This window comes from Salvelinus namaycush, chromosome 21, assembly GCF_016432855.1.
Source record: "Salvelinus namaycush isolate Seneca chromosome 21, SaNama_1.0, whole genome shotgun sequence".
Taxonomy (NCBI): domain Eukaryota; kingdom Metazoa; phylum Chordata; class Actinopteri; order Salmoniformes; family Salmonidae; genus Salvelinus; species Salvelinus namaycush.
Window position 1 is genome coordinate 30,251,776 of NC_052327.1, and position 15,055 is coordinate 30,266,830.

Sequence of the window (15,055 nt, forward strand, 5' to 3'; positions counted from 1 at the left end):
ATAAACCAGTTCTAGGTGAGAGCAGTATAACAGTTAGGGGACATTCTCCCTTTTGCTTTACAGTACATTGGATCTTTCTCCAGCTACTGTGAAAAGTTTGGATGTGCGTAAAACCCTCCATATTCTACATTGTTTTAAGATTACATGACCATGTGGAGAAATTATTGTAGTTGTAGTTGATTCCAAGGCAATACATAAAAGACGGTAAATGCAGAACTTGAAGCAACCACATATTTTGCCATGGAGCTTGTTCTGATTGGCCAGTGAGGGGCTAAGCCTCAACACATCCGCAACTTGTTTATTCATCAAAACCCAGCCCTTTTGCACCAACGCCAGCAAGTGCGCCGATAATTGTGATAGTGAAAATAGCTAAATTATTTCTGACTCACCCCTGAACCTATAACGCTACCACCTGCACTTACCTTATTGTTAAGTTTGTTAATATAGAGCCCCGAGTCTACTGTGCGCAATTGTGTAGGATAGACTATTGCGCAACACCCAATGCTATTCATATGAATATCCTGGATATAATGACGACAAATTACATAACTTATTCACAATATGGTCTGGGAGTGAAATAACATGACAAATACATTTTGTATTCCGTGTTAGACCTGCAATTTTACAAGGGCCTTGCAGTAACCTACTTGAACTTTCATTTGGAGCGCAGAAATTCAAGTACTGAAATAGGCCTACCTTGAAAATCGGACATTTCCTTAATTTGGTGCTTCAAAAGCAATTGTAATTATTGTAGCCAAATTATAAGTTACCTGCTCCCTTATCAGTAGCGGTGCGTGGGTAAAATCACTGGCGAAGCCAAGCCAGGAAAAAAATAGCCATGTTACAACCTGTGTTGTGATAATTATGTTGTTTGCTCTATAATCTGTTAGTTCATATGCCTTGCCACCATGACATAGTGCATTCGGAAAGTATTCAGACCCCTGGACCTTTTCCACATTATGTTACGTTACAGCCTTATTCTAAAATGGATTAAATCGTTTTTTCCCCTCATTAATCTACACGCAATATCCCATAATAACAAATCGGAAACAAGTTTAGACATTTTTGCAAATGTATTAAAAATAAGAAACTGAATTATCACATTTACATAAGTATTCAGACCCTTTACTCAGTACTTTGTTGAAGCACCTTTGGCAGTGATTACAGCCTCGAGTCTTCTTGGGTATCCTTCCCCAGGTTGGCACACCTGTATTTGGGGAGTTTCTCTCATTCTTCTCTGCAGATCCTCTCAAGCTCTGTCAGGTTGGATGGGGAGCATCGCTGCACAGTTATTTTCAGGTCTCTCCAGAGATGTTTGATCGGGTTCAAGTCTGGCCTCTGGCTGGGCCACTCAAGGACATTCAGAGACTTGTCCCGAACCCACTCCTGCGTTGTCTTGGCTGTGTGCTTAGGGTCGTTGTCCTGTTGGAAGGTGAACCTTTGCCCTAGTCTGAGGTTATGAGCGCTCTGGAGCAGGTTTTCATCAAGCATCTCTCTGTACTTTGCTCTGTTCATCTTTCCCTCGATCCTGACTAGTCTCCCAGTCCCTTCCCCTGAAAAACATCCCTACAGCATGATGCTGCCACCACCATACTTCACCGTAGGGATAGTGCCAGGTTTCCTCCAGACGTGAGGCTTGGCATGCAGGCCAAAGTGTTCAATCTTGGTTTCATCAGACCAGAGAATCTTGTTTCTCATGGTCAGAGTCCTTTAGCTGCCTTTTGGCAAACTCCAAGCAGGCTATCATGTGTCATTTGCTGAGGAGTGGCTTCTGTCTGGCCACTCTACCATAAAGGAGGCCTGATTGGTGGAGTGCTGCAGAGATGATTGTCCTTCTGGAAGGGTCTCCCATCTCCACACAGGAACTCTGGACCTCTGTTAGAGTGACCATCGGGTTCTTGGTCACCTCCCTCACCATCGGGTTCTTGGTCACCTCCCCCGATCACTCAACTTCTTCCATTAATATATGGGGACCTTCAATGCTTCAAACGTTTTGGTACCCTTCCCCAGATCTGTGCCTCAACACAATCCTGTCTCAGTACTCTATGGACAATTCCTTCGACCTCATGGCTTGGTTTTAAGCTCTGACATGCACTGCCAACTGTGGAACCTTATATAGATAGGTGTGTGCCTTTCCAAATCATGTCCAATTGAATTTACCACAGGTGGACTCCAATCAAGTTGTAGAAACATCTCAAGGATGATCAATGGAAACAATGAGGAAAAACATTTATTTTATCAATTTTAGAATAAGGCTGTAATGTAACAAAATGTGGAAAAAGGGAAGCTGTCTGAATATTTACAGAATCCTCTGTAGGCCTAAGGCCGAGACAAATAAAAATCAGTGGCAGAATACATTCAACCACACCTTTTTTGTTTCATCACAAAACCGGAGGTCTGTCTGGTGAAGTCCACAAGGCATATTGCATGTAACAAACAGTTACGTGACCTACAGAATGGTCAAGCAAGTTAATGTTTCCAACATTTTCAAACTACTAAACAACTATTGATTTAGAACCATGGAGAGTTAGGCTACCGCAATTCGCAAGGAAAACAGGAGCTGCCTCCAATATTCCAGCACCATTTAACTTTAACAGTTCACCATCAACTCACCTACACTTAGCCTAATACAGTGACAACTAAAAGATACCACAAACTACTGACGACACTGATGTGGCTGTCGATGGTCATGATTCCTCTGTGTGTGTGTGTGTGTGTGTGTGTATGAATACTTATGTAAATGTGATTTTTTTCATTTTTAATTGTTAATAAATTAGTTAAATCTAAACCTGTTTTTGCTTTGTCATTATGGGGTTTTGTGTGTAGATTGATGAAAAACAATTTAATCAGTGTTATAAGGCTGTAACCTAACAAAATGTGGAACAAGTCAAGGGGTCTAAATACTTTTCGAAGGCACTGCATCTCCATCCATGGCTAATGGAAAGGGACAATTTTAGCTAGCTAGCCTGTGGAGGACAACAACACAACGAGATGCAACAATTCAAGTTTTTTCTGTCAGTGATGTTTGGTTTTTCATGTGATTTGTATTCATTAGCGATCCCCATTAGTTCCTGCCAAGGCAGCAGCTACTCTTCCTGGGTTACAGCAAAAGTTAAGGCAGTAATATACAGTAATATATACATTATAATAAAATGTGTATATATTTAAATACATTTTACAACAGATTTCACAATACATTAAATGTGTGCTCTCCGGCCACTACTCTACTACAACACACAATCAAGGTGTGCATGTGTGTATAGGGTGTATTATGTTTGTATGTGTGTGTATAGTGTGTATGTTATGTGTGTATCGTGTGTGTATAGTGTGTATGTTATGTGTGTTTGTACCCGTGTGTGTGACTTCAGTCATCGCTGTTCCATAGTCCTCACAGTTTTTAAAATCTGATTTTACTGCTTGCGTGAATTACTTGATGTGGAATAGACTTCAATGTAGCCATGGCTCTATGTAGTACAGTGTGCCTCCCATAGTCTGTTCTGGACTTGTGGCATGTCTTGTGGGGTATGCATGGGTGTCTGTGCTATGAGCTAGTAGTTTAAAACAGACAGCTAGTAGCATTCAATATGTCAATACTTCTTACAAGAATAAGTAGTGATGAAGTCAATCTCTCTTCTACTTTGAGCAATGAGAGATTTGACATGCATATTCCAATTGGTGTGGAGCCAAATCCAAACGTTCTTTCCTTGACACTTTTTTTGGTGCACCAGGATCATTCACAGTTTAGCTCGCTCAGTTTAGCTCAACGCTGATTGGCTAATATTTTATACATTTTTTTTATCAAGGGAGGCCAAATGCCCCCTTGCATTCAATGCTACAGGTGGCAACAATATCATACTCTTTTTGACCAGACAGCATCAGATAGATGAGCTACAAATACAGAGACAGAGGGGCGCTGTTTCCCTCACTCGGATGCTTTATCTGGTGAAGTACAAAATATACATTATTTTATGTTTTTGCCTTTTTTTCTTGGTATTTTGTGGGGGGAGGCCTGCTTATAATTATCCGTCATTTTATGTATGTTTTTGTGAGACATGTGGCCGCTTTAGTTTGTTTCCCGCGCTTCAATTGAAGGGTGTTGCGCTACTCTGTTGCGGTAAAATCACATGCGGTTATTATGAGGACGACAACTTCAACGTGGCTTTCCAAACAAATCCTTCCATTACAAAAGGAACCTGGTTTTTGGTCACTTTCTCATGATAAAAACAGATGGTGAGATTAATGCTACCGCTATTCATGGCTTTATAGGCTTACTGTGTGCCTGCATCGGCCACATATGCTACAGAAAAATTGGCATGCATCCAATCTATTTAGTCAGGCAATGTCCACATTATTCACACATATTTTAGAATGTAATAATAATTTGAATATCAATGCTTTGGCAAGCCCTGAAAAAAAATAAAAAAATATTGAAGTGGTAATTCCCTACTTGCTTGTTTGGCCTCTATATTAGGCCCTATATGTACAATTTATATAAATTATACAATTGCATTGAGGTCCTTAAATTACAAAAGTTCCTGAAAGAGCTTGAATTTGACTCATCAATGTCTGTATGAACCCTGCTTAAAGAATGTATCATCCTAGGCCTTTGTTGTTGTATTGGTGGAGTTATGGGCCTATTCACTTTTATTCCTCTAATTACACATGCACAACTGCTTTTATTTTTGTTTCAAACCATTTTGAAAAATATCCCAATGTCACACATTGGCCCCATTTATTTATAGAAAGATCCACCAATACTGCATCTTCTTCATCAGCATCTTCCATTACTTAAAGTCCATCTCTCTCTGTCTTTAGTTGACTATCTCTGATGTTTATTCAGGTGTTTAGAGTAGAAGTTCTGCTCCAGTGAGGCCAGCTATGGAATAATATATAGCTTTGTGGAAAACAGAAAAAGCTTTGGTACTATTGAAACTCTTAAAATTGTGCATCTGTGTTGGAAAGGGAGACTTATGTAAGGGGTTAATAAATTGAGTGCTTTCTGTCCAATATTCAGGAGGAGACTTTAGGTACACACTATCTCTAGTATAAAATAATAACTAGGTAGACCAGGGGGAGCAGAGCAGGGAATATACTGTATGTAGCTCATTATCTGGCTGGGTTACTACAGCAAGTAATTGCTTCAGAAACTCAGCATTAGTCACGTGTCATTTCCCTTTCAGCGATGTCATTTCCTCTAATGTTGGGCTGACGGGGACTCGGACGAAGGCACACGTTAAAGGGCTCTGGGTTATTTAGACTTCTTTATGTTTCTTTTTAGTCCTCTGAACAGTGCTCTGTGAAGATGACTTATCGTTGCTCCCTCAGCCTTTTCAATCTCCTTAGATCTATGTCCCAGATAAGAATTTAAATAATTGCTGCAATCCGAGCAACAGACTCAAGTGTATGTAAACAGACAAATTATATATAGTTTTTCAATTGTATGTACCCACACAATTCCTGTACAGCCAACTATCTGTGAAAAGTATAGGCATTACATTTCTTAATGGAAAAGTTGTGCAGCTATATTTGCATCGCAAGCCAACCCGGTATCATGCTCCCATAGATGACCCCACCCACCAGGCAAGTTAGTGGCACAGGTTCAGAGAATTGTAGTGTCAGTGGAGAGTCATTGTGTGTGAGCAGTGTCCTTTTTTCTCTCTCTCATTGAAAAGCATTTGGTGCCCCCAGTGTTCTCCTCTCATCCAGTTGTGATGTCTTATATTGTTTTCTTGACCTAGAATTCTATTGACCCAGGGGGGATGTGTATTATGTCCACAATCTGTTGTACTCAGTCTGGTGGTTTCACTATAGGATTATTGTTTCTCATGTAAGTAAATTCAAACAGTGCCTTGTTTACATTGTTTGTTTAGTTTCGGGGTAAACAACAGGGTGTAGAATAATTTTAGGGAAATTGGTTGCCATGATATCATTCAGACTCGTGTTTATTGCAGTAGGGATTATAATGCATTCTCACCACTTCCACTACTTTTACAGTTTACACATACATGCTTGTGCCCTCTACTGGACACTGGGTTACTATGACTGCGGGTCCATGTAACAGAGCTCTGATTATATTACAGGGTGACAAAGGAGGAGAGAGGGTGCTGCAGAAGAAATGGACCACCTTCCTTAAAGCCCAGCTCCTGTGTTCACTGCCTGATGATGGCTTCCCCTTCAACATCATCCAGGACATGTTTGTGTTGACACCCAGCCCAGAAGACTGGAAGAACACTGTGTTCTACGGGGTTTTTACTTCACAGTGGTGAGGACATTATCACTTATACATCATGCAAGAGTGTATAAGCCCATTGATTTGGATAATGAAAGCTTCTGTGTCTGAGTTGATATTTCACTCATCTCCACATTAAACGTTTCTCCATACAACAACAGCTCACTGTCAGTTTATAGCACATTATTATTGACCCAGTCATTGCCAAACAGCCAAATTACCATTCCTTCTGTTCGTCTATGGTGTATTTGAGACGTTATTGATCAAGTACTGCATACAGTGGCTTGCGAAAGTATTCACCCCACTGGTGAAATGTGTACTTACATTCTGAAATCTTGCTCTGATTTATCATCCAAAGGGTCCCAGAGATAACGAAGTGTCGTTTTGTTAGATAAAATCCTTTTTCATATCCTAAAAAGGTCCATATAGCATGCACGATCGATTTTGTATTTCCACTCGTTCAATTTGCAAAGAAAGGAATCTGTGAAAATCTAACCCTAAACGTTGTTTCAACCAGTCAAATCACGTCTGTATGTATTCCTCAGAGATCCTAGAACGTAGCCAGACTTCACTATATCATTAGGGGTGTAGTATATCCTATAAGTCACCAAATTTGGTCAGAGAGCGACGCCTTCATGGCATGCCGATGACGCGGGTGGTCTTTACTTGATCGACTCGAACTTTGTCAAATAAGCACCAATCGGGGTCAAACCAAGCTAGCTAGATAGCCAATGAGCTGGGCTTTATGGGAGTATCGGAAACCCTGTATCTGTCGTAAAATGTAGCTAATAACCTTGTGCTACAGCATGCCTTTTCCTTTTGGACAAAAATTATAAGAATATTCAGAGTTATGAAAACTGGTTGTTTTGCAAATGTTGAACTTATAATATGGCTACTAATACTGGAAAAGCTAAATCAAAGTCCAAGTATACAGATTTGACGATATTCTTGCAGAAAAATGTAATATGAATGCAAATGTCTCCTTCACGATTTGCCCAAATGTACCTGGGTGACTTCACACTAAATGTCATGTCGTTCGCTCATACTTCAAGATCCGTCTGAAACTTGACACACTGCTGCCATCTTGTGGACACCATCGGAATTACAACTAGAGTGATGGCTAGAACTGGGACCTTTGTTGCATTTCAAAGATGGTGGTAGAAAAAAAGTACTTTTTTTCTTTGTATTTTCTTCTACCAGATCTATTGTGTTATATTCTCCTACATTCAATTCACATTTCTATAAACGTCAGTGTTTCCTTTCAAATGGTACCAAGAATATGCATATCCTTGCTTCAGGGCCTGAGCTACAGGCAGTTAGATTTGGGTATGTCATTTTAAGCGAAAATTGAAAAAAAGGGGGCTATCCAATAAATGTATTAAGTCATACCACAGATTCTCAATTGGATGGAGGTCTGGGCACTGATTAGGCAATTCCAAGAAATGTAAATGTTTCCCCTTAACCACTCAAGTGTTGCTTTAGCAGTATGCTTAGGGTCATTGTCCTACTGGAACGTGAACCTCCGTCCCAGTCTCAAATCTCTGGAAGACTGAAACAGGTTCCCCTCAAGAATTTCCATGTATTTAGCGCCATCCATCATTCCTTCAATTCTGACCAGTTTCTCAGTCCCGCCGATGAAAAACATCCCCACAGCATGATGCTGCCACCACCATGCTTCACTGTGGGGATGATGTTCTCTGTGTGAGAGGTGTTGGGTTTGCGCCAGACATAGCGTTTTCCTTGATGGCCAAAAAGCTACATTTTAGTCTCATCTGACCAGATTACCTTCTATATGTTTGGGGAGTCTCCCACCTGCTGTTTGGCGAACACCAAACATGTTTGCTTGCTTTTTTCTGGCCACTCTTCCGTAAAGCCCAGCTCTGGAGTGTACGGCTTAAAGTGGTCCTATGGACAGATATTCCCATCTCTGCTGTGGAGCTTTGCAGCTCCTTCAGGGTTATCTTTGTTGCCTCTCTGATTAATGCCCTCCTTGCCTGGTCCATGAGTTTTGGTAGGCGGCCCTCTTGGCAGGTTTGTTGTGGTGCCATATTCGTTCCATTTCTTTATAATGGATTTAATGGTGCTCCGTGGGATGTTCAAAGTTTCGGATCTTTTTTTTTTAACCCAACCCTGATCTGTACTTCTCCACACCTTTGTCCCTTACCTGTTTGGAGAGCTCCTTGGTCTTCATGGTGCCGCTTGCTTGTTGGTGACCCTTGCTTAGTGGTGTTGCAGACTCTGGGGCCTTTCAGAACAGGTGTATGTGTACTCAATTTAAATTACAAGTTGTAATGCAACAAAATAGGGATGAATACTTTTGCAAGGCACTGTATTCGTTCAGCACTACTGTCAGAGTAAAGAATAGGATGATTTTAGGAAAGAGGAACATTCTGTAGCCTCACTGCTGTGGTGTTTTCCCAGGTATAAAGGGGCCTCTGGCAGCTCAGCAGTGTGTGCCTTCACCATGGACCAGGTGGAGAGGGCCTTCAGCGGCCGTTACCGTGAGGTCAACCGGGAGACCCAGCAGTGGTACACCTACAACCACCCTATCCTTGATCCACGGCCTGGAGCGGTGAGTTACCACTGCCCTCTGCTGGGCAGCTTACACAGTATAAGTCAGTGGTTCCCAACCTTTTTCAGTTACTGAATTTTGCTCTGCCTGGAGTACCCCTGAATTATCCCCTCGTGTATTTTACCAGTAGGCCTATGGTCTCATGAGTCTTAAGTATCCCCTGTGGATAGGCCAAGTAAGTCCTAGTACCCCTCGTTGGGAACCACTGGTATAAGTAACCTGCAGTAGGCTATACTAAGTCAACCACGTGTTTTCAGATTGGATGTGTTCTAGCCTGCCTCAGACACATCAGCAATCTGGACTGAACATCAGTGATTAACCAGCTATCTGTCTCTCTGCTGTCACTAGCAGCCTTCTTCCCAGAAGGCCTGATATTATCAAAGCTGCCACTGCTACGGCTGCTTTAATTTCCTGGCAGACTTATCACGGACACATCAAATCATCAACTGAAGGATACAAACACATATTTAGGAGGATAGGCAGGGGGTAGTATTAAGCTTGTGTAGTGTGTATTTTTGCCCAGTGTGTGCTTATGAGACTCCCTGTGTTCTCTCCACAGTGCATCACTAACGCAGCCCGGGAGCAGGGCATCTCCTCCTCTCTACATATGCCTGACAAGGTACTGAACTTCGTCAAGGACCACTTCCTGATGGACAGTGTGATCCGCAGCCAGCCACTCCTGCTGAAACGCAGCGTCCGCTACACTCAGATAGCTGTCCACCGGGTCCAGGCCATCCACAAACACTACAATGTGCTCTTCATTGGAACAGGTACTGTACTGTAAACCGCCTCAGTCGACAGAACTTCTCCCCTTTCCTCTTCTGTATGAGAGACAGAGCTATAGCAGACATTAACCATCCACTGCTCTGTCATATGTCTCTGGCAGATGATGGAAGACTCCACAAAGCCATTAATGTCAACAACAAGATGCACATCATTGAAGAGATGATGCTTTTCACTGACCCCCAGCCTGTACAGCACATTGAACTGGACTCTGAAAAGGTACAGTACAGAGAAAGAAATCTGTTTATTTCTGGAGCATGTCCTCGTAGTGGGAGTAATAATGAGCTCACTAAATGTCAGCACTGGCAGTTCAGGGGTCTCATGAGCCGTGAAGAGAGCCGGAGCCTAGGGGGTAGCTTAGCTCACGTTCATTGAGATAATTGCATGCAACTTCCTCTCAGGGGAATTGAAAAAAATGAGGTCCTGTGTTACTCTGTATTGTTACTCGGTTTGTTCCTCCAGCATTGGGTTCGTCAAGGGTACAGTGTTGACATTGTTTTAGAGAATGTCTGCTAATATGTGACCCAGATACCTATTCCTCCCTGGCCCCTGACTGACTGTCTGGTGGTCTCCTCTACAGGGCCTGCTGTTTGTGTCCTCCTACTCTGGCCTGGTGGAGGTCCCGGTGGCTAACTGCTCCAACTACCAGAGCTGTGGAGAGTGTGTCCTGTCCAGAGACCCTTACTGTGCCTGGGAAGGGAGGCAGTGTCTGAATGTCAGGCTGGGTGGGCTAGATAAGTATGTTTCCCACAGACCACCAGCCTCCATACATTACATTTCTATGGTCCACTCATGGACATGTAGGTGTTGCTCATCAAAGAGATACTAGCCTTGTATTAGCATGATACCAGATAATGGTATAAACTAGTTAGATGCTAAGCCCTCATAATGACTGATAACTTTTCGGGACATTAGAGCACACCAAAGAAAAAGTGACAATATAGGATAATGCTCAATGCTGTCTGCTTACAGTACATGCTGTAGTCTGTAAAGACCTGTTATGTGTAGATTGTCAGAGGTTCTGAGACACCCATTTGTCTGATTTACCCCATTTGTCTGTGTTCTCAGCCACTGGCAGCAGGACGTGGACGAGGCAGACACATCCGTTATCTGCAACAAGACACAGCCCAGCCCTCGCTTTGCTAAACTCCCACCCACACGTAAGTACTGTACCGTTCCTGCTGGATTAAATCATCTCAGCTCTAAACTGTACCACTGTGCTCTACTCTGGAACTACTGCATACGCCGCATTTACATTCCAAAGAACATTTTCTTCCAATGTCCACTACCATGATTATCAACTCCAAGCTTATTTAGTGTGTTAATTCTCATCGCAGTCCTACTCAGCTACCATACTGATATAATAATGCAGTTTGTTTAATCTACCTGAGATGGACTAGCTTTCACAAATGAAAAATAATAAAGCCCTTTCTCTTGTTGTCCGCAGGGATGTCTTCATGCCAGGTGATAATGATACCAGCCAACATGTTCAAAGTGCTGCCCTGTAAGCTGCGCTCCAACCTGGCTGAGAGGAAGTGGGAGTACAGTGAGGGTGCAGGTCACTTCCTGTACCCCAGTCCTGAGGGAGGTCTAGTGGTGGTGGCCCAGGCTGACAGACAGGAGACCTATGAGTGCTGGTCAGTAGAGGAGGGCTTCAGGCAACTCCTGGCCAACTACTGTGTTAGGGGAGAGGCCAGGCAGGAGAGCACCACCCTCATTGGCCGCTCACGCACCCCTCTGGTCCCACAGGAGGAGCCAATCATCCTACCTGGAGAGACCCGCTCCCCACAGATCAACACCAAGACCTACTGGAACGAGCTCATCGTTGTGTGTGCCCTGCTGGGCTTCTCCCTGGTGGTCTTCTCCCTATTTGCGGTCTACAGGAACCACGACCGCATGAAGTCCATGCTGAAGGAGGGCGAGTGCCCCAACATGCAGCAGAAGAAACCCAGGCTAGTGGGGAATCCCGCAGAGAACTTGCCTCTGAATGGCAACAGCACAGTGCCAGCCTCTGTGTCAGACCACAAGGGTTACCAGACCCTCAATGACAACTACATCTGCAGCACACCGCCACATGAGTGCTCATCACCAGACAACAGCAAGAGCTTCTCGGAGTCAGAAAAGAGGCCTCTGAACTTGAAGGAGAGCACTGTAGAGATCTCGCCCATCTGCCCGCGGCCTCGGGTTAGACTGGGCTCAGAGATCAAAGATTCCATTGTGTGAGGATGGCTTTGATCAACTTGAGCAGGAGATAAAACCCTAATGTGGAGTGATTAACTATTAGCCATAAGAAAAGAGGGACTTAAAATAAAATAAAAAACACAGAAGGAAGGAACACTGAAAAACATTAACTTCTTTGCAGAGGGACATTTCATTACACTGCTTTTGCACTTGTCTTTTTCATTTTGTCCCTGTGGTCAGTTCTCATTTCCTTGTTGTCACTCCTCTTTCTCTAGTGCACCTGAAGCACAATGAAGAGGAAGCTGATACAGATTGCCTTCAGACTATTGAAGCTGTGGAATGATGGTTATGGTGGACATAGGACACATACAGCTGATATTGTCCTTCTCTAACAGTTTTTATATGATTCATTCATGTTGTTTTTATGCATTGCCACTCAGTCCGTCCAAATGTTCTGTTGGCATTGCATTGAAAGTAGAGATACTCTATGGGTCCACAGCTGACCCTTAACCCTCCCACCTACATCCACAGTTAGTGTGCGCTTAGCCCTACACTGAGAATGATAGTAGAATAACAACCTCTAATTCAAACACTATAGTAAGTAGATCAATAGGCCTTTCACTGTTGACTTAGTTATAACAGCAGTCTATCAGCTATTAATTCAAAGTAGTTTAAACTGTGGATGACCTTAGTGCAGCATAACCAGACAGACATTAGAATGGAATCCACTGATCAAGAGAGGGCTGACCATCCCAGAGAGACATGGAGAGGAACCAATGAGGAAGGAATGAAAGAGGTAGGGACCACCTGGCATGAGGTGTGGGAAAAGAGCATACATCAGAATAACATAATACTGGAGAGGTGTTGTTGTCGAGGTTCTCTGCTTTGCTCCACTAGGAGCTTAGAGATTTAAGTCAAGACTTGAATGACTAACATGTCTTGTGAAGGAGGAAAGAGAGAAAGCAACACTATCCCCCCAAATGGAGAGTAGCACAGATGGGGTTTGTACATCCAAAGGTATTGGAGGATATGGTGCCTAACATGCTAACCAGACCGGACACTTCGCGTGTGCGAGCGTTGCAAAATAAATTTACACATACATGTTATTCAATCATTGCACCCACACTGCTCGCTGGTGTCAGCGAGCGTCTGCTTGGCCAGGCGCTAAAATAGAAATAGGTTCTATTTGTGACGCTCAACGTGCTGCAAGTCCAGCCTCTCCCATCTCCTCAGTTTTTAGAAGCATATGCCCATGTGCCATCTCCTCATAGGTTTTAGGAGCATATACCCACGTGGGTGATTGAAAGATTAACTTAGGTCTACACTCCGGTAGGTTGTAGTAATGCACTGTAAAGTTGGTTGCCAACCGCCATATTAAATCCTAAATAAGAAGCCTGAGGAAGGAGGAGAGATGACGAGAAAGGGATTCAGTTTACCGTTTTATCTGTGGATTAATTGTTGGAGTAGAGGACCTTGTGCATTTCATCTAAAATAAACTAATGTTTATATCCCAGGACAAATTAGCTAGCAACAGCAAGCTAGCTAGTTAAATTGCCATAAATGTTTAATGCTTTTCGACCTGTCCCCAAATTAATATAATTGGTTCAGAGTTTGTTTTGATATTTCAACCTGCGTGTCCTGATCGCTTCTGGTGTGGGTGAACAAAATCAACGTGCGCGTGTCCGGTTTGGTCAGCATGTAAGTTCTGTGTACGATTGACATTCACAGGGTTGAAGCGTACCCCTGACATTGGGGAAGACCCGAGACCAGGTATTAACATATTATTCATTATGGAGCCAACAGATTATGCAAAGCACACAATGTGAAGTGGGGTGCAAGGTCACACCAAAAGAGAATCTCATCTTGAAACTGTGCAGGCGCATAGGTGTCTGCACAATCTTGATTATTGAGAATCAGAGGCATACTCACATATAATTTAGTATGCAGAAGATTTTGAGCCCTAACTGTGGCATAGCGGCAGGGGATGAGAGAGAGGCTATCACTAGGCCTGGAGTTGTTGTAGCTAGGCTGAGATCCCGGTATAAAATGCTGACTAGTTCAGTTTGTCAGTCAGAAACTGATTCCTTCGATCCAAATTCAGTCACTTCAGACACCAAGTTAATGTGGGCTGAGACTGTATAAAAACCTGTTCACCACGTTGCTTAGATAACTCTTTCCTGGCCCTGTGATTGAGGCTTGTAGACAGCAGAGGTTAGAAGAACCACATGTAGAGTGTGGCAACACAACAGAGTCAGCCAGTGGAGTATGGAGCTCTTGGTGTTGATGATTGTGACTCACACACCCAGAGGAAACCATGCTCTGTGTTAATTTATGTTGTGCCAAAAATAACCTTTTTAAAAATGTGTATTCTGTTTTCATCCTTTCCAACACAACTGTCATGTCAAATCAATATTTTATGTTTAATGGGCCTGACCATTTCAGCATGTATCAAACCATTCATAACGTAGCCATTCAGTGTATATGAAAGCTGCCATAGTTACCAACATCACCTCTGGTTTAATGACACTAATGACTGTAAACTGGGTTTTACTAATATGGAGCCAAGGCTTTCACAGCAGTTATGGACCAGTCGATGGAGGAATGTTTTTTAAAAACAAAAATAAACAGATATTGTGAAAGGATGGAACCTGCATAAATAATAATCCAAAAGCAAGGGCTTTCATTGAGGCATTACCTAATAACAGATATGTTTTCAGCTGTTCAAGATTGGAAAGATACAATAATTCTAAATGCACAATTTAAGAATATAGATTTCATATTCCAAAGATGTAGCTATGTCAGTGCAAAATTATGATAAAGTCTTGCAACATTGCATTGTGGAATGTAGTGATATAAATAGTTTTGGAATAATTGTAAGTAAAACAATGTTGTCTTATTTAAGTTTGACATTTGTACAAGGGCCTTACAATTTTTGACAAAGTAGCTGTGAAAAAAGCATACTGCTATGGCCGTGGTGGCTGAGTGTATATAATGTACATTTGTATTGTAGTTGAGTGGACTAGTGAAAGTTGTATAATTGCGGTCAAAGTGCAGAACCAGCAAAAATATTGAGTCAAAATGCGTTGTTTTTGCACAGGATGTTGGAAAGCCTTAGTTTGGAACACAGATGGGGGTTTTGTTGAGAATGATGTATTACATATTCAATGGATTTTTTTCATGCCTTCAAGCTAAATTCAGGAATCAAGAGTTGTGCCTCTTGGGATTCTAAAATGTGTACTCATGACCTTGTGACATTACTCAATCACATGGACAACCAGGTAGCAGCAGCA

General features: G+C 42.6%; 1 protein-coding gene across 1 annotated transcript in view; it reads left to right on the forward strand.

Annotated features, from left to right (window-relative positions):
• The window catches only part of sema4ba (sema domain, immunoglobulin domain (Ig), transmembrane domain (TM) and short cytoplasmic domain, (semaphorin) 4Ba), an 88,410-nt gene extending 75,178 nt beyond the window's left edge, over window positions 1–13,232 (forward strand). The window contains exons 9-15 of the mRNA XM_039017569.1: window positions 6,081–6,262; window positions 8,651–8,801; window positions 9,361–9,571; window positions 9,688–9,803; window positions 10,165–10,322; window positions 10,653–10,744; window positions 11,032–13,232. Coding sequence (XP_038873497.1) covers window positions 6,081–6,262; window positions 8,651–8,801; window positions 9,361–9,571; window positions 9,688–9,803; window positions 10,165–10,322; window positions 10,653–10,744; window positions 11,032–11,807 — 1,686 coding nt within the window. The 3' untranslated portion in view covers window positions 11,808–13,232. The remainder of the gene's footprint in view (window positions 1–6,080; window positions 6,263–8,650; window positions 8,802–9,360; window positions 9,572–9,687; window positions 9,804–10,164; window positions 10,323–10,652; window positions 10,745–11,031) is intronic.
• The last annotated feature ends 1,823 nt before the right edge of the window (window positions 13,233–15,055 follow it).